The sequence below is a fragment of the Sturnus vulgaris genome, chromosome 3, assembly GCF_052056855.1.
Source record: "Sturnus vulgaris isolate bStuVul1 chromosome 3, bStuVul1.hap1, whole genome shotgun sequence".
Classification (NCBI taxonomy): Eukaryota; Metazoa; Chordata; class Aves; order Passeriformes; family Sturnidae; genus Sturnus; species Sturnus vulgaris.
In genome coordinates, this window is record NC_142245.1 from 8754713 (window position 1) to 8777895 (window position 23183).

The following is a 23183-nucleotide window of genomic DNA, read 5'->3' on the forward strand; positions in this document are numbered from 1 at the left end:
CACCTTCCCTATTTTGCAAACTTCTCCCACTGTGGGCTACCTCAAGGCTGGCACAGGCATTGCCACCCTGAGCATGAGTCATGGCAGGTAAGGTGGCACGGTGCCTGGTGCCCGGCTCCAGGGGCAGGCGCCAGCAGGATTGCCACGCTTTTTAGGGCAACCCGGTTCTAAGAGAGCTGCCTACTTACTTGGCTCCTGCCTCACCTCTCCAGCAAGAAGGATGCTGGGTGCATGGCTACCTTTTTTTTTTTTTTTAATTAAAATTGCTCTTGCTGCTGGAGCACGGAGCTGCCAGGGGCCCAGGGGCTGCGGCCACAGTGCCAAGGGCTGGGTCATCCCCAGCACCAGCCCCACGCAGCTCCTGCCTCTTGCCTGAGTGCCCGCATCTGCCTCTGCATGGAGTGCCTGCTCCAAAGGCACCTAGGGCTTTCCTGACAGGAACTGAAGGGCCAGGATTTGAGGTGAGCAGGAGGAGGTACAGAAGGGAGAACATTCCCCAAATGGGGCTGCCCTGAACTTTTATGCTAGAGCTTCATGGACCTGGAATAATCCATGATCTGTTTGCTGGTTACCAGAGCATTTGCTCCGAGTTGTGTCCCTGCTTTGCCGTTGAACCCCCGTGTGTGGCAGGGAGCTGGAACAGGTGGGGATGGGAACACCTTTAGTGGGCCATGCAGAGGTGAGCAGAGGCTGGACAGGGTTGCTGCTGGCTGGGGTGACCAACTCCTCTCTTGGGTGCAGGACGTGCTTTGGGAACTGAAGCCATTATGGCCTAGCATGACTTAAATTATTAAGGAATTATAACTAAAAATTCTGTTGTAAGTTTCAGAAGTTGTGCCCACTAACACAACTTACTACAGTTATTTTGTAGGCAGCCTTCCTGGCAGGGAGCAGAGAAAACAGATGATTACAGCTGAATAAGGAACTACTGGTTTGTGGTTTTCCCTGCACTGACCTCCGTGTTAGCCAGTCGTTGCTAATTCATACACTTTAAGCAGCAATTAATGCACATAAAATCCCATGTTGGTTCCAAGCCTGTTTTGATTTTGTCAGTGAAAAGTCTGCAGGTGAACCTCCCAGCTGAGGAAGTTGCTGTACTGAAGAGCTCTCCTTTCATGTCGCACTGCCAAGAACAAAATGCTGTGGGGAAGGAGGAGGGTGAAAATGGTCACAGGGCTGAAGCCTAAAGGGAAACACCTGCCTATTTCCAGTTAAATCACTATTCAACACTTTTTTTTTTTTTTTTACCTGGACGGACAAGACTTTTCCAAGAAAACCATGTGAGGATATTTTTTATGAAAAACTGCAATTTTAGGAAACAGCATTCTGGACCTTATGTACATTTCCTGTATATTTTTAAGCTGAAATCCTCTTAGCATGCAAAGTAAATAGATTATGATATACTGAAGGATTAAGAATCTGGTGTCAGATTAATCCCTCATATAGACCATCACTTGTACTGACAGAATTATGGCTGCAGTTCAGCAAAATATCTGTATGGCAAGGCGATATGTCGCAGCCTCTTAGGCAGAACAAGCCCCCCGTCACCGTGATCCAGCGCTGTGCCGTGTGTTTTCCAGAAATTCAATTTCAGTCCGTGGGACATTAAAAGCACGCTCCTCTCCAAGTTCGGCCGTCATCATCGGCTCTGCATGGGGAGGTGAGGCAGCAGCTGCTCTGTTTCAAAGCTCTCTTTATTTGTTTTTCCCTGTTGAGTGTACAGAACCCTAGGGCTGCAACCCTTTGGCTGCCTTCAAACCTCAAACCAAAGCTTCTCTTTCGAATTTGTGCATGGAAAGGTGTAGACTGGGATGAAGTTCTGCAACCAAAATCACCCATCAAGCAGCAGAATTTTGACTCATAGGGGAAAATGGACTGTAAATATTTTATTCGGAAAAAAGCAGAATTTTTGTCAATGAAATACTTCTTATGGCTTTTGGGTTTTGGGGATTTTTTTTTTTTTTTTTTTTTTTTTTCATCGTACTTTCATTTTCAGTCCACCATACAGATTCGTTCACCACATAAAACCAACTTCAAGAAGCTCTCTGGCTTCGGGTTTCAACCACCCAGTGCTCCCCAAAAAACTCAAGATTAACCCACACATATGCCTAGGACAGAGCACAAAATATCCGTGGTTCTACACTCTGCACTCCATCAGGTGATGGGAGGAAGGATCCACGATGATGCTCACCCCTCTTTACTGCCAGAAAAAAATAGAGAGGGCTGTGACAGGTTCCCTTCTCAGTGCATTTTCTCTTTGTGGTTAGAGGAGGCAGATTAAAATCTGGACTCCAATGGAATGATGCTTAAGAGGCTCCGCATCTTTTTTTCAAGGCAAAATAATGGTTATTCAACTAAGATGATATCTCTAGATATGAAAATTGAAAGCATTCTTTGAAAAATGCTGCTGACTGTGAAAGGCTGCTCTTTCACAGAGGTATCCTGAGTGAAGATCTTATCTGCTGGTATCTCAATAGGACGGTTATCAGAGCCTTAAGTGAAAATTCAAATCTGCTTCCAAGTGAAGATTGTAAAAACATATAATGCATAAAGAATTATAGACTTTCTCCTGAAAAGCTTATGGATTCATCCAAGCAACCCCACCAAATTTTTCAGCATTGAGTTTGTACAGTAAAGAGGGATCAGCAATTACTTGCTTTTTTGACACAGTTGATGAAAATGTCGCCAAGTTGCCCTCCACAAGCAAACACAGGGCACTCTGTGCATGGACATATCAATATGAACTCAGAAATAATTTGGAGGTCTAAGAACAGGGTATTTTCTAAGCCTAGTGTTTTGTCATCTGCCAGTGGTCAGATCCAGGGCTGGCTGGAAGTTTGCTGAAGAACTTGCGAACTTCACCACCTCGGTGAGATTTCCTCTTCTTTGCTTTGGCAACCCAGTCACACCAGCCCAAAGTGCACAATTTGGAGAGATCCACTGTCTCCAGTGTCCTGTGGGGGAAAGACAGGCAGTATCAGGCAGGCTGCAAGGAGAGCACTGGGGGATGGAAACACAGGTATCAAAATACCACCCCAACCCAGGGAGAAGAGACGATTGTAAACACTGTCTCACTTTGGCCTGGGAATGAAGGCTCTGCCTGCTTTTGAGATCCCTCACCTGGTGCTTGGAAGCCTGTTGGCAAAAGTGAAACTTCAGGTTTTTTGTTACCTTTCAATTAGGCTGGGTTAATGCCAGCGTGTGGCCAGCCAGGTTTTAAAGTGGGGATGGCATTTTGCATTGCTCACATAATGCAAATGCGTGACTTAAGCACAAACACCTCTCCTGCACTCTGTGCCTCTGCAGGGTGGAAGCCTGAGCCCTCTGGTTTTGCAAGGGACATGGTGATGGGGCGAATGTGTGCCACCAGCAGAGGTTATTTCATAACCCGGGCTAGCGTGCCTGTGAAATGCATGAAATGCTTTGCCTTGGAAAGCGATGCAGTCTAGTGAGTCATTGCTTTCTTTTGAATTACAGATGAGTAGCCAGCCCTTCATGATGCAAAGAAAAAACTAGGTGTGGAGCTGGAAACAAAGGGAAACGTGTGTTTGTCTTGTCTCAGAGGGCAAAACACAGAAGTGGTATGGGAAGAGGGGGTGGGCTTGGCCCCAGGAGGTGGCTGTTAGGGCTGTGCCAGGCTGTGGGAGCACTGGGGAGTGTGGACAGGACTCGTGAGAGTGACCCCCCTTCCTCCTTGATTTCAGGAAAGATGAAAAAAAAAAATCTCCAAACTCTTGCAGCTTCACAAGGAACCTTTACCAGAGCAGCAGCTCCATCTCATGGCATGTGCACTTCACCACAGAGATAGAGATCTCCCTCCAAACCAGCATTCCCTCCACGACTTCCCTACCTCAGCAAGGAGGGAGCAGTAATAGTGCAACGACTCGAAACAAGCTCTATACGGACATTGAGCTTCTAGCCCATGGCTTGACTCTTCCCTTGCAAGGAGATGGTGAGAGGTGGCCCTGACAAAATACAACCCTTTGTATTTTCAAGGTGATATGAAAGTGTCCCTGATGTCCCACATGAACCAGTGCTTGTACCTCAGACCCCACCAGGTTATTCCAGTGTGGAAATGTGAAGCATAGCTTCACCACTGAGACTTCTGTTTAGTAAGGCATCTCTCTCTTCAAGGAGGTTATGAAGTGTCTTACTTGGTAGCAGCCCTCATGGTGGGGCTGTGTGTATGTGCCTTGGGTTTTTGGGTGACTTCAGACATTCTGTGGGCTCTCCTTGCATTCCAAACAACACAACTCTCCTTGCATTCCAAACAACAAAAAAATACAAACTTTTTTCTTCAGTAAAGCCCTGAGAAGCATCAGTGGTTGAAGGTAAGGGAGGGGTGGCTCTTTTGTCCCTAGAGCTGTGTCAGGGTCTTATGTGGAAGGGTTTCTTCTGGTCGTTGGTCTGGGGATAAAGAGAGTAGGTGGGCAGGTGAATGCAGGTTGGAAAAAGACCCCAGACTATCTTTGATCAGGTGAGAGTTCAAGGAGGTTTGGGTAGGTCCCTGTTGCTCAAGGTGCAGGGTCCAGAGTGAATCAGGTGGGTATCTGACCTGTGTATGTGATTAGTGATTTGTGATTAGTGATTAGTGATTCATGATTTGTGATTTGTGTCTCTGTCTGGGGAGATGTGAACAAGAACCTAGTCCTGCAGACCGACCTACTTGCTTTATAAAAAATCTTATTTGCAAACCTCTCTGGTCACACTAAAGCAGACCTGGCAGTGTTGCGTGGGAAGCCTGTGATGTGGCATGAAGCCTGTAGAGGTATTTAATGTTAATCAAAGGCTGAAGAGTGGTAATGACTGGAATCCTCCTCTGATATTTGCATCTTTTCTGCTGTAGCACCCCGGCAATAAAAGATACCATAATAATTTGATGAGAGTTGATTTTCATTGTGCAGGAAGAGGGCTGTCCAGCAACAGAGGCAGCCAGCACTGCAGTGCTGCTCCCTACGGTAATGAGCTGCTACTCCTCCAGAGAAGGAAAACATGAATATCATGACAGGAGAGCATCTATTTGTGCCCTGGAAAATTCAGATTGTGGAGCTTTTCATGGTAAAGATGCAGTCCCGATCCGGCAGGCAAAGGGAGGAGTGGTATGGGAAGGCACACCCTGTAATTGAAAAGCCACTAAGTCATCTCGGACCTGCAGGGATAGCAGGATGGAGGCAGTGGTTTCCTCTGTCTCCACAGGTCTGACGCAGAACAGAGGATCCTTCTACTCTCCTGGAGTGGGAAATACAGAGAAACCTCTTCCCCGCACTGCTGTATTGCTCCCAGGAGGCTATGCTTTTTCTCCTGGGATTATTCTCAAGGGCATGATGAAGGTGGGAAAAGACAAGAGTGGGAGAGAGGAGCCCCAGCAAATTATTTTAAACACCTGTTTTATTTAGATGAAGACTGCCTGCTTCCTGACTGAAGGCTGCAGGAACGACTAGGTGGAAGGACATGCCTGTTGCTAGGATCCATAGGTAGCAATCCTTTTCACTAGGAATGTCTTGCTTCCCTTGAATAGCATAATACAAAACCATTTTGGTTGGCAGGTATTCAGATGAGTGATAATATATTAAAATTATTGCTTGGTAGCCATAAGGATCCATTGGCTTCAGCATCTTAAATTGGCCAGTAGAAGATCAATCTCTGGTCCAGGAACAAGAGAGCAGCTGAGATTAACATTTTCCAAAGGGTCTTGTTTGTACCAAGGTAGGTGACCAAGGTGTTTGGAGCCTTGATTTCACTGATCCAAGTCTGGGTGCTGTTACGTGGAAACCCTGAACTAACCTACAGAGTTGCTCAAGATTATCAAATCCCAGAATAACACAGACCAGGAGGGACCTCTGGGACCACCCTGCTCAGATCAGCAAGGCTGGGCTGGGTCTCGAGCAGCAATCCTCCAGGCCATCCTAATCTCACCTTCAGGATGGAACATGAACACAAAATCCTGGCCACTCCAAATATTGTAGATGGGATGCTCACTTCTTATTTGCTTCAAGCCTGTTGCCTGAGGAGCCATACCCATACAAGCCATGCCCAGGGCAAGGAAAGCTGCAGCTTATCCTCATTCCTCCAACATCTGTCTTCATTCCAAACTTTGTGCTCAGTGGTGGGATCCTCTGGCCAGCCCAAAGCCAGTCTAGCAAAGTCATGTAGAGTGCATTTGTCCTACTGCCAGCTGAGAACTCCTCAGCAGCCCTTGGCCACTGTCACTCTCATACCACAGGGCTGCAGGCAGGACACAAGTGACCTGTGCTGGGGCTGTAGGGACACAGGTGACCCCCATGGTAGCACAGTCTTTCCTCTGAGCCACTTCTAACACTTTCCTCCAGAAACCAAATCTTGTTCAACAGCTTGAGCGCTGCTTGGCCGTGTGACAGCGAACTGCTCTGGCAGGTCACTGGGAACAGTTTGTTGCACGATCTCTACAGTTTCAGGGAGGAGAAGCTTCCTCATAGCTGAGAGCAGCAGTGAGTGAGGAGTTCACAGGCAGTGATGCACCTACAGAAGACAGGCCCATGCCAGATCCATCCTTGCTGAGGCCTCAATGGCCATTTGTGCTGGGAATAGGTCACCTCTGGCCCCAGCTTTTCCCCAACGAACTGGCAAAGGAGGGCAAAGCAAATCCTCCAGTTCACAGCTGCAGGAATCTTCCTGCAGAATTGCCTGTGCAAGAAGGGCCGGGTTTTGGGTGTGCTCCCCTTGGGTGGCACCAAGCCCAGTATTGTGTGAGCTCCTGCTGAAGCAACATGTGGGAAGTAGTGTCAGGGGGATGCCAGCCCAGGGAAGCAGTGGGGTGGAAGTGGGACCTCAGGAATGGGTTGTCCATCATGCAGCAGGCTGATGGCAGTGTCCAGGGGAAGAGCTGCTGATGGTGGTTTTGGGCCGGATTTGGGATGGGTTGAACTAAAGCCACAGGTCGGTCCAGCTAGAAGGATCTACTCTGATTGCTGGGTGAATTTCCACATGTCACTAAAAGTCAGGAAAAAATGTTGATGGAAATGTTTTCTCAGAAGCATAAAGTTAGTATTATGGCTGTTCTTCTCAAAAAACCTTGGTGTGCACCACAGGCTTCCTTTACCCTGCCAGCCCTCTTCCTCTGCAGCCCATAGCTGCTGCCTCCCTTCCATGGGTCCAGAGCAGCTCAGATGGAAGTGCCCCATTTTCCTGTGCACAAGCAGCTCTGTGATGTGTGCTGAAATCAAAACAAATCAATCAAAAGCTTTCTTCTGTGCATCACTCTCCTTACACAGCCTGAATGTTTGGGCTTGTGGATTTCATTGTTATAGTCCAAAGATTTCAAATTAACTTTGGAGTTTATTAATTCAACTGCTTATGTGAAGGCAAGGAGATCTTCCACAGAGCTTGGGGAAGGAACAGTTAACTGCTGCTAACCCAGCTGCAAATCCAGGGATCCCACCAATGTCTCCAGACCATCACTGCTGCTGTGTTTTACCTCACTCTGTGTCCTGAGGCCACCGAAATCATCTGAAGGCCAATGGAGAGGTCCTGAGAGATGAGGATTTCCCTGTGGTGCGACCCTGATGTGGTGAACTCTGGCACCTGGTCCCCAGCCCATGCCGATCCTCCACCCAGTGCAAATGCACAGGGGCCTGCAGGAAGCTGCAGAGGTGGGGCTGCTGTGTGTTCTTCCTCAGTGCTTCAGGACTGGTAGAACAGCTCTTAGAGCACAATTTTACTTGGCACAGGCTGGTTTTGTAATGAAAGAAACAAAGAAGTGCCATCCTGCTCTGCTGGAAGGTTGAAGTGTTTCCTTTCTTTTTTTTTTTTTTTAATGATCTGCTTGCACTGAGGCCAAACACTGAATACTTTGGCCCCAAAAATAAAAGTTTAAACAGGAATTGTAATTGGAAGGAGGCTAAAACTCAGGCATTCTTGTGCCTTCATCCGTGCTGCCACAAGATTTATTTTATCATTTGTTATATTTGATTTCAGTTTTTCCTTTAAAGTAGAACTGAGGAAGCACATTTGTGCTGTGTGCTGCTGACTCATCAGCTCTGGAGAGAGGCTGGCCCTATGTACCTGTGCTCTGTGTGCACCCCTACTGACTCCCCACCACGTGGTATCCCAAACTAGGCTGGGAGGGAATGTCCCTGTGGCAGATGAAGGACATGGGGGGCAGGATAGGGTTTTCCCTGCCCACATGGAAGTCTTCTTCTCTCCCCCCACAGTGAGTTTCCCGCAGGCTGGACGTGTGTGAGCCAGTGTGGAAGAGGGAGGGGGCACAGGCCTGGAGGCTGGCAGTATGGGAAGGGATAGACCACCTCTACTGGCAGCACCTTGCAGTTAAACCAGTTCAGAGCTGTAACGAAACCTTAGGATAGCATCTCACTCCTTTTCCCTGCAATCTCCCTCTTGGAAGTGCCAATCCAAGTGCTGGTTAGCTTGTGTAAGATAAACATGGATGGAGGATGTGACTTTTATGTGCTGTGCTCAATACAAAGCAGCAGGTGAAGCCCTACTCTAGCAGAAGCACATGGGAGCATTTTTACCAATTCCAGCAAGAGCCCTGCAGGCAGACAGCTTGCAGGGACAGGCCTGGGGAGTTTCAGGAAGCTTCAAACTAGAGTAAATAATAATAAACAGAAATAAAATAATAAATCAGAAATGAGTTACCTGCTCTGAAGGAATGGCTCTCATATTTCCTTAAAACAAAAAAAAAACAACAAAAACACCCACCATGTGATTTACGTTCCATTTAACTCACTGAAAAACCCAAATAAACAGAGGTATTAGGTAACTTTCACTTTTTGATAAAACAAAGCTATTTTATATCACGTTATTGAATGGATGACTTAAAATACTTAATATATTGCTTATACAAGTCTATACACATAGGATATGTATATTCTCTCAAACGTCACAACAAGTTAAAGCAACCATGATTTTTGTGGATGCGGCAGCATGGAGATGCAAGGCCACCAGCAGATCAGGGATCCCACGTAGTCCCAGCTTGGTGGAGAGTTGTTGCAGGACTGGGATAGACAGCCTGCGACAGTCGTAGCTGCAGGACACCTCTCTCTCTGCAGCAGGGTAGCCCTGGGGTGCTGGGGCTCGGTAAAGGCTGCCTGCCTGAGTGACTGCCTCCTGTCTTGGGAGGGCTGTGTGCTGCCAGGTTGCTGCAGGAGCTGCTTCAAGATGAAGCTTCATGTTACAGCTTGAGCCGAATTAACAGCTGCCAACATCAAAAAGAAGTCCTGCTGCAGGCAGTGTCCTCCTGCCCCTCGCATGGTGCTGTCTGTGGTGTCTTTAATCCTCACACAGGGCAGGTTGGTTCATGGGATGGACAAAAGCCCACGGGAAAGAAAACTAACAGCTTTTTTGGGTTGAGGTAATGTGCTGTCAGCTCCCTGCATGGTCCCAAGAATGTGAGTTGAAGAAGGTGGTGAGGGGGTAGCAGGACTGTCCCATTGTGGCAGTGGCAAGCTGTTAGTTCAGCTTCTCTGTAAGGTGGAAGTGTGTCCATAACTGGCTTGTTTGAAATGATCTCTTTCAGCTGTGGCTGTAGGAACCACCTGGCTTCCCCACGCCTGGAGACTAGCTCCATTCCTACCTAATGGGACAGCTGGACAGGGCAAAAGATAAAAGTCCTTGTCTCACCCCTTGTGCAAACACTCTGACCTGTCCCTGCCTGGCTGCCTTCACGGGACAGCTCTTTAACCATGACCTTCTCGGGCTGGACTGCTCCTTTGCTGGACTGCTGCATTCCCTGAGCTCTGCTGTGATGGGAATGCCAAGCGCTGCTGAAGCAAGGCAGCTGCCTTCGCTTCCTCCAGAGCCCCACTGCATGCACTGCTGCTTCCCATGCCATGGAAGTGGAGAGGCTCTGCTGCTGCTGCCTCCTGCACAGAGTAACAGAGCCACAACAGCTGGGAGGAACAAACCCTGCCTGTTTGTGTTAAATCAAGGATACTGCTGCAAGATAAGGAGATTCAGGCGATTGGCTGACTTATTCTACTTTCCATGAGCCAGTAGCTGAGTCCTGCCTTTTACAGCTTGTGCTGTAAAACCTTGTTTTTTCTCCTGTACCCAAATGAATTACCAATATTTCTAGTTTCATCCCCCGTACATATTTGAAAAAGACTTGTTCACTTACCTTCCTGGCTGCTGGAAAAGGTTTTCTTGATCAGGGAGGTTGTGTGGCCAGCTGCTCCAGGCTCAGTGTCCTCTGCCAGTCTGCAGCTGGTGGGTCTTGGAAAAACAGAAGTGATAGACAGGGAGGGAGCAATTGCAGAGTTGGGGAGACACTTCAGAGCAGAGCAAAGCTGTTTTGTTTGTTTGCTATCTTTTCAAGTATAGAGCAGCCTGTGTAATTTCCTGGCTACAAACTGCAGCTCTTTTCTATCAGATGCCAGTAGGTTTGTTGACTGAGCGTCAGTAGGATTGCTCATTTGGCCATGTAGTTGCTCCAGCACTGTCCTGTCATTCAAAGAGGAGGTATAAAGCTGGCAGTTTTTTGAGTAATTACAGTTTTGTTAAGCAGGACAGGCTGGGGATGTGCAAGACACATAGCAGGCACCAGGCACCGGTGGGAGCCCTGCACAGATGAAGATGGGCAGGTGCCAGGAGAGCAGGATATTAGACCCAGAAAACAGCACTGATTTTCTGAAATTTTTGTCCCTACACCACTTTCATCAATGAAATCTAAGTTGTGAAGGAGGTGCAGGGAAGAAAGCATCAGCTATGTGTTATGGAAAATGCAGATTAAATTTGTGGGGGGGGGGTGGTTTTGTTTATTTTTTGGGGGGTTTTGCTAGTCTTGGTTTCTTCAGCCATCATTAATCTCTGCTTACACAGGCATGTGGAAAGGCAATCCATTCCCAGTGCAGTGGAACTGGAAACCTAGAGGCCACATTGTGCCATCTTGGCTTGCTGACTTGTTGTTTGTCCTGTCATCCACAACCTGCCAAGCTCTTAGTGAAGTCCAAGGGAGCATTGCTTTCATCAAGAATGAGTCAAGCAGAGAAAATAAACTAAACATCCAGTGCCAGGCCAACTGGGAACTCTTTTGGAAGGATTCTCATCATCTGGGTAGCTTTTCCTCCTCTGTGGATGCAGTCATGTTTGACTCAAGTAGTGTTTTACTCAAGGGTGGTTTTCAGGTACGACAGCAATGTAGCTGTAAGAACAAAAATGTGAATGCTTTTGTGCAGCACCCAATTTCTTCACTGCCACAGCGCAAGATCTTACTCAGCATTGATAATATACATAATACATTCCAGGCATAAAAAGCCCTTTATTACTGATGATTATATAAATAATTTTTTTAAAAGCTGAGATTTTCCCCATGTTTTTGTCTTCCCACTACCAGCTGGAAGACAGCCATGCAAGCATCTGGGCACATGTAAAGCAACTTAAACCACCTCTCCTCATCAGCTTTCTCTCGACACATTTTTAAGCTGCAGTAATGCAACTCTCCCATCACACTAAGCTTTATTGGTTCAGTATAAGAAACTAAGAAACTTTATTGGAGACCAGATTATGCTGGTTGCAACAGCACGGGGATTCTTCTGCTCTTCAACCCCATTATCTCCTCCGTAGTGTCTTGATCAGCTTTCTTACATGCGGCCTCGGATTCTGCTGAGACCCACAAACTGCTTTTTTGGCTGCCAAATTGCCATAACCCTTCTATTTTTATATTTTAAAAGAGCTTAAAACCCTCCATCCTCTTTGGATGTGTCTTTAAAATTTACCAATACTAGGAGGATTTCATGTATATCCAAAGGCTTAGAGGAAGATGTTACCTCTACTGAGCTTCTAGTTTTACAGTCAACAGACATGAAAAGCCCAGTGGGGATAAAAGGAACTTAACCAGTTCTGTCTAATGCATATAAATCTACCTAAGAGCTCAAGGCACTGGAAGTACTCAATGCACTACATTTATCTGAGTCTAAGATACAGAAATGGGTCTTCAGCCTACATGCCACATGTCCCATTTTAATGCCAAGTTAATATGAATTAAGAGACTGAGATGAATAAACAAGGTCAGTCTGGGCTGGGCCAAGTTGAATCAATGTAAAATAATTGTCAGTATTTTCTGTCAGCAACGCTGGTTTATCTTGGCTCAGGATTCTCGGTGCTATAGATTATAAAATGTTTCCAGTGGAACAGTTGGCAGACATTTTATTGATTTTTCTTTGTTTTGTGAATGCTGGAAAAATTTCCATTAAATATACACGCCATTCATGTGATGAAGCCAAATTGCTTTTTCAAACTTTTCTTTCTTCAAGTGTGCTAATGCGTTAATACATTAGCAATCTAATTTAATCAAGAGGACCTTTGTCTGGAATCAAGAGGCCATGGAGCACACCTTGATGCATCTTGAGCACTTATGGGCTAAGAAGAGTTAATTTTGTATTTTCAAGGTGCAGTATGCACACTGACTGATTAATCTGTCCCTCTGAATTTGGTAATGTATTATCTCAGTTTTACAGGTGTAGAAATTGAGAGTGCAACTTTGCACAAAGCCATCTATATCTGCCTGTTGTTGCATTCTTGAGGCATATGAAACTCCTGGGCTAAGCAGTGGCAAAGAATGAGAAGGAAGAGAAGGAAAGAGAGGGAAGGCTGCAGCAACCAGGCAGGACCAGCACTGGATCCAGCTGAGCTGCTGGATTCCACTTCTGACATTAATTTCCTCCACCACATCACCACATCCCTGCATCACACTTATTAACAGAGTTAATTTGGAACTGAAAACTGTTTAGGCAGATAAAGCAGCTGGTAGGATTACACCTGGACCTGGCAGACGTTATTCCTCAACCTATATTCCCGCTATTTTAAGACTGGTTATTTTGCTTCCTGGTTATAGACGACTTTTGAATAAGGTAGAAGCCATAACAGTGATGAATGCTTACTTTAATTGCACAAAACAGTCAAGTAGGAGTAAGAAATCCATTTAATGTTGTTTTTCATGTGGCACACAAAAAGGGATGCTGAGGGAATTCCCTCTCCCTATGCTGATTTAATAAACAACTTACAGGTCTGAAAGATGCTGTTAGAACTTCCTAAGGTTTGGTCAATGATGCTACAGATTCAAAATATACAGACATGCTCATGAACTTAAATAAAAACTTTGTAGAGAAGTAGGAATGTGTGCATTTTTAAGTACATAATGAACAAGGAAGTTTTATGATAAAAATCACTGTGATGACATGCACTTTTGCCTTCCATCCTAATCACTTGTATTAAAATAAGAGATAGCCTAGTTAAAAAGGGAGTAGTTCTGGTTTGGGGGATGGGGACTAGGTAGATGGATAATGAGCTAGAAGTCCTTCCAACCCAGCTTCACACACATCCTGACACTGCCAACAAATGGAAGATATTTAAGCCCACAACAGATTATGGTAAGGAAAGAGAATGACACACTGATGGGCAGGAAACCCACTCTGCAGCTACCAAGGCCAGTGGCAGAGCAATGACTGCAGTCACAACTCTGTGTGACTCTGGTGCCAGACTCTGACATGGTCACAGGCACTCACTAGAAGGAAGGTGTCTCATAGGCAGTCAATCAGCTCCTTTGTGTGGCTGAGAAGATCAGTATCCTACCTTGGTCCTCTGAAAAACAGCATCCAAAATATCCTCTTCAAGTAAGGCTTCTGCTGCAGGGTTATGCTGATCGAAACGTTTTCATAAACAGATAACAAGAATAATGGGAGGACAAGAACCTCCAGGCTAAAATATAGGTGACATTTGAAGGAGAGAAGGCAATGGTCAATGCCAAATGTAAGCCAGATGTGAGATCTTTATCTTATAAAATTATTCACTGGACTGTGCTTTGTTGGTGGTGTTTAACTATCCTTTTTATGTTATAGTGAAAGAAATCAGGCAGCAAATGAGACACTGCTTTCTGGAATGTTGTCCTGAAATCTTTACTGCCCATAATTTTGTGTGTGTGTGTGTGTACAGTTCAGAAAGCTGACCACAGTTCTCTACTTGCAGCAACAGCAACTGTTGCTTTCATAAAACATCATTGAGTTAAATCAAGAATAAGTTCTTAAAGAAATAATCCCTTGAGATTGTTTTATGAATGATTATTTTGTTTCCAGCCTTTTCTGTCCATTTTCTGGTCCCATCTTTATTCCAGATTATGGCTTTCCTGGCTAAGCAAAGGAGATGATGATGTGAAGAGTTAGTTGAAGTGATTTTTTAATCACACAGCCCAAAACCTGGGCTTCAGTTACACATATGCAGATGTCAAAGTCCCCAGAGGGCATCATAAACAAGGTTTAGTAGGCAATGTCTTTTGCTAGTCTTCACAGGGCCCTTGCTCACGACTTCTGCCTAGATGTAACTCATGAGATATGCCTCAGCTGTCTCAAGAGCTGAAATATAAGGAAGAAGTATGTGCTGGAGATGAGCTTCCAAAAAGTTGAATGAAATGCAGATTTCCGACAGCATCCAGGTCTGACAGGGATGATTGTGTTAGAAATACAGTAACACAGTAATTGGTGTGACTAGCTGGTACCAAAATGTAAAGCCAAGGCAGTCTCTCAACAAGAGACTCTGAAAAAAGAAAGAACAGCCATTGGATACTCTTGCTGAACAACTGCAAAGTCCAGGTGTGGCCTCTTACAGGAACTTAAAGAACCACTACTACCCAGAAGAAGCCAGTTACAAACCCAGAAGTCTCTGGTAATGCTGGAGCATCTGGGGCAGAGAGATGAAGCACTGCAATGACTGCAGAACAGAGAATAGCCCTATTTATGTAGGGTCCCAACACTGAAACTTCCTCGCTTTATAGAGATTTCTTCATGTGAAGTCTGATGCAGACTTGGTAGCAGATTCATTGTAGAAGAGCAACTCTGTAAAACTGGAGGCAAACCAAACCACAGTTGCATGCTTGTAACCACCTGTGGCTTTCTTTAAGCACAGGGAAAAGTTGTTGGAGTCACCTGTGCCTCAGCAGGTGACCTTCCCAGCTGGCTGGTGTTGTCACAGGGAGTGCCTTCGAAACCTAAATTCTTGTTGGCAGGCTTCAAGCAGCTGTGGCCAGCCAGGAGAGCCGTGAGAAGTTTTCTTCCAGAGCATTGTAAGCGGCCACTGAAATCTCTGGCCTCTCCCAGTGGAGGTCAGTGGCATCTCCAGGTGTCCGCTGGCAGAGGAGGTGGTGCATGGGTGGGAGCTTGTTTTATGTTCTCCAACCAAAAGCCTTGGGAAATCCCAGCAATTTATACAGCTCTGGAGATTGCAGGGAACCACTTCTGAGGCTCAGCAATGTATGGTGACCCACCCGGGTAGGTGCAGGCAAACGTGGTCAGGTGGGGAGCCCATGAGTCGGGACAAAGTCGAGCTCTCAGCCTCTCTCCCGAGACGCCTGATGAAGGCAGACGTGGGACTGCCAGAGATGTGTGAGTCATAGCAACCTCTAAAAGGGAAAAGGTGAGCGGAAGGGAGGGAGGATAGCGTGTTTATACCTTGGGATCAGAGGCATGTTGGGATTAGTCTCAGCTTTGGTGTGCTGCAAAAGGAGTTCCTTTACTGGAGCATTTGGAGAGCCCTCTGGAGACAGTGCAGCCTCCAGCACGGAGACTGTCTTTATAATTTGCCCATATCAGTACAGTGGTATCTTCAACTCAAAAGTTAAGAAGGAATAACTGTGTACTGTATTTTTAAAGTCAGGCCCACCTCCAAACCCATTAGATAGCTCTGAAAGCTTTAGAGTGTGCCCCATATCCTGAAAGTTGTAGGCAATGTATAAAACAAATACTTCACTTGTGGTGTGCAGCTGGTAAAATGAATATAACACTGAATACTGAAAAAGCTCAATATCCCCATGTGAGGGGAGACAGAAAACTAGTTAACATACAGAGTTCCAGAAAGAGAAGGAAATGTGTGTTTTGCCCACATGAACTATGTGTTCAGCACAGTTATGTACAAATGGCTGGGATGAATGCAATGTGGAACTTCAATGTCATACTCACACCAGATTTATCAAAAACATTCCTATAGACAGCAGGCATAGAAAATAAAAATAAGTTGATATACTACACATTTATAAACTCACTGGGAACAAATAACTGTTCTTTTTTCTATCAAGAATGCACAAAGAAAAATAAGAGAAACAAATGCGTTTTGAATCTTTGCAGAAGAGTTGTTTTTTTCTAATTACCTGTCCCTTGCAAGGTGGTGTGCAGGTTCCCTAGCAACGAAAGTGTTGGAAACAAATCCCAGTTATCAGAACTGTTGTTTCTCTCATAGCTAAGTTCAAGGTTTTAATAAGTTTCAGAAGAAGGGCACTCTCAAAAGATCTTCCCAGGGATTTTGATTACAGGCTAGTGATGTGTTTACAGAACTCTGTAAAGATCATGAGAGGTTTTCAAAAGCTCTGTTCACCGCCTGCAAATGTTAATTTACTACGTTTCCATTGCTGCATTTCTCTTTTCTCCACATTCAACAAGCAAGGCTGCCTTTGCCCAAATTATTTAATTTGAAAATGGTTGTGCTAGTGCGTTTTAGAAGCTTGCAAACTGTCTATGTGTCTGGAGATTTCTTTGTGTCTATGCCGTGTCCTCTGGGCTTGCAGGTTTTCTTAGTTCTTAGTGTGTTAATGTTTTATTGTGTTTACAGTTATGATGCAGATAACAACTGAAGTGGTCAAGAAGGTTCAAAATATCAAACATACATTTCAAAACCATTCACAACTCACCTGCAGGAACAGCTCTGCACTGGTGGTCTGTCAGCAGGGCCGGGAGCAGGTGGGTTGCACCCTCCTCCCTGCTCTGCAGATTGGTCAGTGAAAGCTTCACAAGATGGGTCTTCTTCATCTGATTTCCCCAGATGTTCTGTTAAGAGGAATCAAGATATGGTATCACACTTACTTCATCTGAAAGTGCCAACCAAGTTATCAACTGTTTGCCTTGGATGCCCATAAGGACAAAGGTATCCTGTCTTGCAAGGGATCAAACTGAATGCAAACCCACATGCTTCCACAGCTTTCACCCTTGGCTTTCACATTGGCCAAGTAGCCAATGACCAGCAACAAGAAACAGGTCCAAGAGTTTTTGAAAGACAGAGACTGAGTGTGTATTGGCTGTAGTTAGCAAGGAGGAAATGCCTTCTCTTAATAGTCAACTACAGAAGGTCCAGCTGTCTGTCAAAGGCTGCTGCATGAGCATTTCCCTGTTGCCATAGGGATCAAAGTCTTATGAATTGGACTAGTTCTCCAAAGGGTATGTGTAACTTCTTCCTTTAAAAACAAAGACTTCCCTTATCATTGTTTTAAAATATTTTGGTTCACAATCAAGACCTGAAGTCTTCAGTAGGTGAAACATGGGCATCCAATTCACAAGTTCCAGTCTGAGCCCTGTGGTAAAGGAAATTGTTAAAAAATATCTGAACCACTTAAAAATATAGAGGAGGAATTGAATAGTCTAAGTGTAAGACTTAAAATAAATTATTAAAAATTTTAAACAAACCGCAGGCTAGCAGAGTTTGGATTAAGGGAAAAAATCCTGTTACAGATAAAGACTTTAAAAGATTTTTCTCAAAATTTTAAGGCCCTTCTGCATTTCTTCCTCTTCTAATCCTGTTCTTCTCCCTTTGTTTTCTGCCGTCTTGGATCCTGTAAAAGCTAATCTGCATGATACCCGTGGTGGCACCGTGGGCAGTGGGGAGGATGTAACACCCTGGCGACTGTTGCCATGCTGTTGGTTTACATTTCATCTGGAGACCCAGGAAGCTCACTGGCTTAGGAGGGCAAATCTCCTCATAAACATTTCTGAACCTCTGAGTCCTAAAAATCCAGTGCTGTGGGACTGCTGTGGACTACTTCTACTCTTCATGCCACCTAAGTATTACTGGCATCTGTGGTGTGAGGGAGGGTTTAGTGTGGCAAGGTTTGGCTTTCTCAGGTTGCTGATGTTGTCTGTCTGTGTTGCTGGTTCCCACATGCGGAGCCATGTGAGGAATGCCTGAAAATGCCCAACTTGAAGGCAGCACACCTCAAGCATGCACACCACACTAAAGGTGCTAAACCAGCACTAGTGCATCTTGAATTAAAAAATCCAAATAGAAATAAAAGCAGAGGAGAGAACAAGTGTACGGGCAATGCTTTACATCTCAGAAACTCAAATCCAGGGCAAGTAAGGGAGGTTTCTCTAGAGGCTTGCAGAATGAGAAGCCAAGAGAAGGAGAGGAACAGCATTGAGAACTTATAAAGTTCGTGAGACGCTGCTTTTCATATACAAGAAGAGTTCTGGGAAAGGGCTTAAACAAAATTCCTGTTGATGGGGAAAAAAAATTAGGCAAAATCCATTGCAGGTCTTGTGACACAAACTTTGACAGCCTCTGCTTGAGAACACAGATCTCCTACCTGGAGATCTCCTACCTGCTAAGCTCCTACCTGGAACTGAGCCTTTGGTCCTGAAGAACCTCTCTCTTCACTTTGCCAGAGTTTGTTAAGAAACAGAACGTTAAACCTTTGAATTTGCAAAATGTCAAAGCTCAGATGTACAGTGTGATTCATTTTTCTTTTCTCCTTTTTTTCTTTTTCCACTTACTCAGTAACATCTAAGGCCTATATAACTTACCCTTTAAAACTACAAACTTTCACCAATATATGATGTCCATGACTTCTCCTGAACTACCACTCCTGAGGCTGACCCAGCTCCAATAAGTGGGACAGCTCAGAACATAAAACCCTGAGAGATGCTGAAAGAGGAGAGTGTATTGAGAAAAGAAACTAATTAGAATTGGGTCAACTTTTTCTTGATCTCTTTCTGTCACACTACTGATCTGTGTTTTCTTGACCCTGCTGAGAACCAGCACTGAGTAAATCCTTATACCAAGCACTTCAGTGTAACTCTTACACATTCTCCAGATGGTACCCAGTAGCTTTTTAACGTGGAGTGGGCTACAGTTTGGATGTATAGAGTCCTTGTGTGCCATATTTCTAGTATATGAGTGCTATGGGCAATTAATTTTTATAGTTGACTCTGTGCCAGTGACTCTGATACTTTTGTGCTGTGGATATAGCACAGCTACACCTTGTTAAATAATGCTACTGGATCCATGGGAACCTCATGGAAAACAGAGCAGTTTGACATCTGCAAGCACAAAACCAGGGGAAGAGGAGGTTCTTACCCACGGGAGTGCAAATAGATTTCTCTGCACTTCCATATCTAAAATAAATATCTGGAACTGACTTCAAGTTTTGAGCATTGAACCTATTGTGGTCTGGGGATAGAGCTGCAGTGTGGATGTCAGGAGTGGTTCAAAGCCACAAAACCATCAGATATGACCTACAGAGTAAAGAAATAAATATTTTCGTTGTAGGACATGGACTCTGCTTCCTGTGAGAAATGCTAAAGCAGGAAAAACAAATGCGCAAGGAACACTATTTAAACAGCACAGCCCTTCCCAAATTGGAGGCAACATATCCCACCTTTAATTAGAAAGGGAAGGATTTTGGCAACAATGACACAGATTTGGGACATGGTGGTAGTCCTCACATCTAGATGAGGGCTCTGGATAGGCTTTGGTGCTTGATAGAGACTGACTTTGTGCTAGGACTGGGGAGATCTTAACTTTCACCTAAGATTTTGTATTCAGGCAATCCGAGATACTCCTTTGCCTTATTGCACAATAAATTCCTGCTGTTTAAATTCCAAACTACTATTTGCTTAACATGTTAAGATCTGGGGATTTTAATCTGAATTTGAATTTTAAAAATTTGAGAGTTGGTATTGTGCTAAGGTTGTGGTTTCATCATTAAAGTAATTTACCAGATGCAATAATATTAATCTTTTGTGCTAAAAAAATATTTTTAGAAAATCCCATTTGTCATGATTGATATTGGGATAGTATTGTGTACACTCAACCATACAATGACACAATGCACATTCTGCACTTCAAAAATTCGGTGGTAATTGCTATTGCTACATCTCACACCTGTCTGAAAGAGCCAAATACCTTTCTTTACAAGCCCACTGAAAGTTGTCCTATGCTTTAATGAGCAGGATGCTCTCTAGGTAATGCATGCAGGTGATGAGATATCACGCCTTGCCTGCTCACACATCTGTCATTATTTAACCATATCTATTCTCTTTTGAATCTGTGTCTGCAAATCGGAAGCTGTTTCCATTGTCCAGGATTTTCTACAGGACTTTTGGGGATAAAAATGCATTTCAAAACGTGCAAATCCATGGTAAAATGAAAATATCCTTTTAATATTGTTTGCAAAATTGACAGCTCTACTTAACAGCAGCCATTAAATTATTTACGAAGTAGCAGCTGCTCTTGTAGCAGCCTTTTTTGGGCGTGAAAAATAAACTAGTTGATAAGTGAGAGGTAAGCCATTTGACTTCCTCTTTGTGTGCCTGGTATGGTGCACAGAGCCAATTCTGTACAATCTGATGTTTACAGAGCAATCCTCGTGTACGACCTCCTTAGGCAAGAGGGACACAAGAAGCCTTTAAAAGGCTGAAGTAAGCATTTAATCAGAACTCTTCATGCTGATCTCTGAAAAATTCAATAAGTTCAAAAAATGTAACTCCTTCTCAAGATAAAATACCGGTTTTTTGCTTCAGGAATTGCAAATATATCCCAATGAACTCCCAGTGAACCACACAGACTTCAGCCACATTGCTGTTATACTAAACAAAAAAAAAGGTAAAGAGTAGCGTTTTTCCAAGAGAAACAAATCAAGGGTCTGAAAAAATGCAAATAGTTAATTCAAGTAAGTACTGTAAAACAGCAGAGTTTACTAACAATCACACTTTTTTTCTTTTAGGGATTTAAACAAATCCTTTTTTTAGTCTAATTCTATGTAAATAAGTTCATATCTCCTCTTATTATGCAGTAACTTTTTTTTTTTCAATTTAAGTGGTTATTTTTACCTGTTGAATTCAAGCTCTCATGATTTTATGAGGTTTTGGAGATCTTTTTAAAGGCAAATAACTGCTGCAGAAGGCATTAGACTGAGCATGATTTCACACATTATCAAGTTGTGGTAACTTAATTCTCTCCCAGGTTTTCTCAAACTACATGAAGCTATTTTTAAAGTCACTGCATCAAATTCTTCTGGTATCAAAATCAGTGGGAACTTTCATTGCTGATTTGAGTGTGGTCATCTCTTTTTTTCTGGCTACAATTGTTCTCCTGAAAACCCCATTCTAAATAAACATATTCTAATAAAATTATTTAGTTTCAACAAATTCCTGCAGGGAAACCACAGAGCTTTGTTTGTGAGTGTGGAAAAACTTGACTCTAAACTCCTTTGCTTCCATGGATTTTTATTTTTAGATGATTTTTGTGTTGCTTTGTTAATTCCCAAGGCTGACATGTTTGCATTTGACAAATACAAACACAAACACTAAAAATATTAGTTTCATAGTACTTCTTAAACTCACGAAGAACAGCTGTTACTGCTTAGAGATCTGGATAAGATTATTCCTGAAATTAAACCTGAATATCTCACAGTTCTGTTGTTTAACAATTTGATGCCTGAGAAGATAAGGTACTTCAACCACTAATGGTAGAATCAATCCTTAAAGGTAGCATAACATGTCATTATTTCACTAGTTGGATAGTAAGGGCATTAGCAGCAGCAAAACTGTTTTAGTGGGTGTGCCAGGAAATTTAAGACCTAATATAAAAGTTACGTGATAAAACTAAAGAAGTAGCTAACATTTATAAACAACTGCTTTGTTGGGATATTTTTGGGGTTTTTTTCATAGTGTAGACAGTTATACTTCACTTAGCAGTTTTCTGCAGCTTGCTGTGAAACCTGGTTTTAAAACTTTCTGTGAATGAAAATGCTGAGTCTTTACTAGCAATGGCTGAGATTTCCATCTCAACTACTCATTTGCTCTGCTAGAATCATACATAAAATTGAGCTGTTTTACAGCCTGAATAGTTAATTTTATATCTCCCTGGATCCTAAGTAATCAGGTTCCTTGGGAACTACCCCAGCAGTGCCAATATTAATTAATTAAAAAAAAAAAAGTGGTGTGTCTTACAGGGTAATCCACATGTGGTAGTACCAAGCCATGAAGAGTCTCCAGCTGGAAGAGACTGAACAACCAAGGATTTGCTTCAATTCCAGACTGTCTCACTTCAAAGGCTTGACTGGTGTCTCAGCAATAGAGATGCTGCACCTCTAGATGTTATCGGGTTTCCCAACCCGTGTGAAGTCTGCCGGGCAATCCTGGCAGTGGGCAAGCGGTTCTCCCCTCCCTGTGGATGCCTGTGAACTAGCTGGAGTGCCAGGATGAGCAACCTATGGCTGCTACTGCTCGGTAATTACAGCAGGCATAGGAGGGAGGACAGTCCTGGAGATTAGGCAACTTTGGTAAGTGATGCTTTAGACACGGTCTTTCTTTTTCTTTTTCTTTTTCTTTTTCTTTTTCTTTTTCTTTTTCTTTTTCTTTTTCTTTTTCTTTTTCTTTTTCTTTTTCTTTTTCTTTTTCTTTTTCTTTTTCTTTTTCTTTTTCTTTTCTTTCTTTTCTTTTTTTTTTTTTTTCCTTTTCCTTTTTTTTTTTTTTTTTTTTAATTTTAGGTGACTCTCTAGAAATAGCTGCTTTGAAACAAAACTGTGGAAAAGCTGCTGGCTAGCAGGGACATTCCCATTGTTTGTGGTGAAGGCTGTAGCAGTGGAAATGTGGGCGCGTGCTCCCGAGCATCCCAGCGAAAGCATTCAGGGAAGATCTCATTATTCATAAGTGATGCTCCAGAGATTCCTCATAGGCAAAAGCGCCTCTGGCATTGCAAGCCCCAACCCACAACGGACAAAGCCGGCACTGCCGAACCTGCGTGTTCCTTCAGCTACTCTCCGTGACGCCCGTGCATGGGGCACACCCTCTGCTTGGCACTTCCAGCTCAGGGACCCAGCTCCTCCACTCCTGGCTTCTGCCCTTCAGGCATCCAGAGCAGGGACAAGTGCCGGCCAGACCGGAGGCAGGTAGGCTCCAGGGAGAAGAAAACCATTTCAAGGGGTTAATTGAAAAAGACAAATCTGCAAACACGAGATGCAGAATGGGAGCCTGCAAATGAATGCTGCCAGCTGGAAGCTGGCCAAACTGATAAAGCAGAAAAGAAATTGAGGGTTAAATGTTTTGGATGCTGAAGGCTTGGAGTTCAAAGGGGAGCTCAAGGAAACTCCCAGCCACCAAGTCCATACAAAAAGACTCTAGGCAAACACAAGCCTTCTGCCGGATAGCTTTATC

The 23183-nt window shown here is 44.0% G+C and overlaps 1 protein-coding gene across 5 annotated transcripts in view; it reads right to left on the bottom strand.

The window, feature by feature from the left end:
* Positions 1-2755: 2755 nt before the first annotated feature.
* Positions 2756-23183, bottom strand: part of WDPCP (WD repeat containing planar cell polarity effector) — a 145736-nt gene continuing 125308 nt past the window's right edge. For 2 of the 5 annotated variants that reach the window (XM_088160943.1, XM_088160942.1), the window contains exons 16-18: positions 16667-16802; positions 10115-10209; positions 2756-2954 (exon numbers count right to left, since the gene is read on the bottom strand). In XM_088160943.1, the coding sequence (XP_088017069.1) occupies positions 2800-2954; positions 10115-10209; positions 16667-16802 (386 nt within the window). In that variant the 3' untranslated portion in view covers positions 2756-2799. Of the gene's footprint in view, positions 2955-8634; positions 8664-10114; positions 10210-10969; positions 11138-16666; positions 16803-23183 lie in introns of those variants that run through there. The other 3 variants (XM_014890198.2, XM_088160945.1, XM_088160946.1) reach the window with 3 other exon arrangements.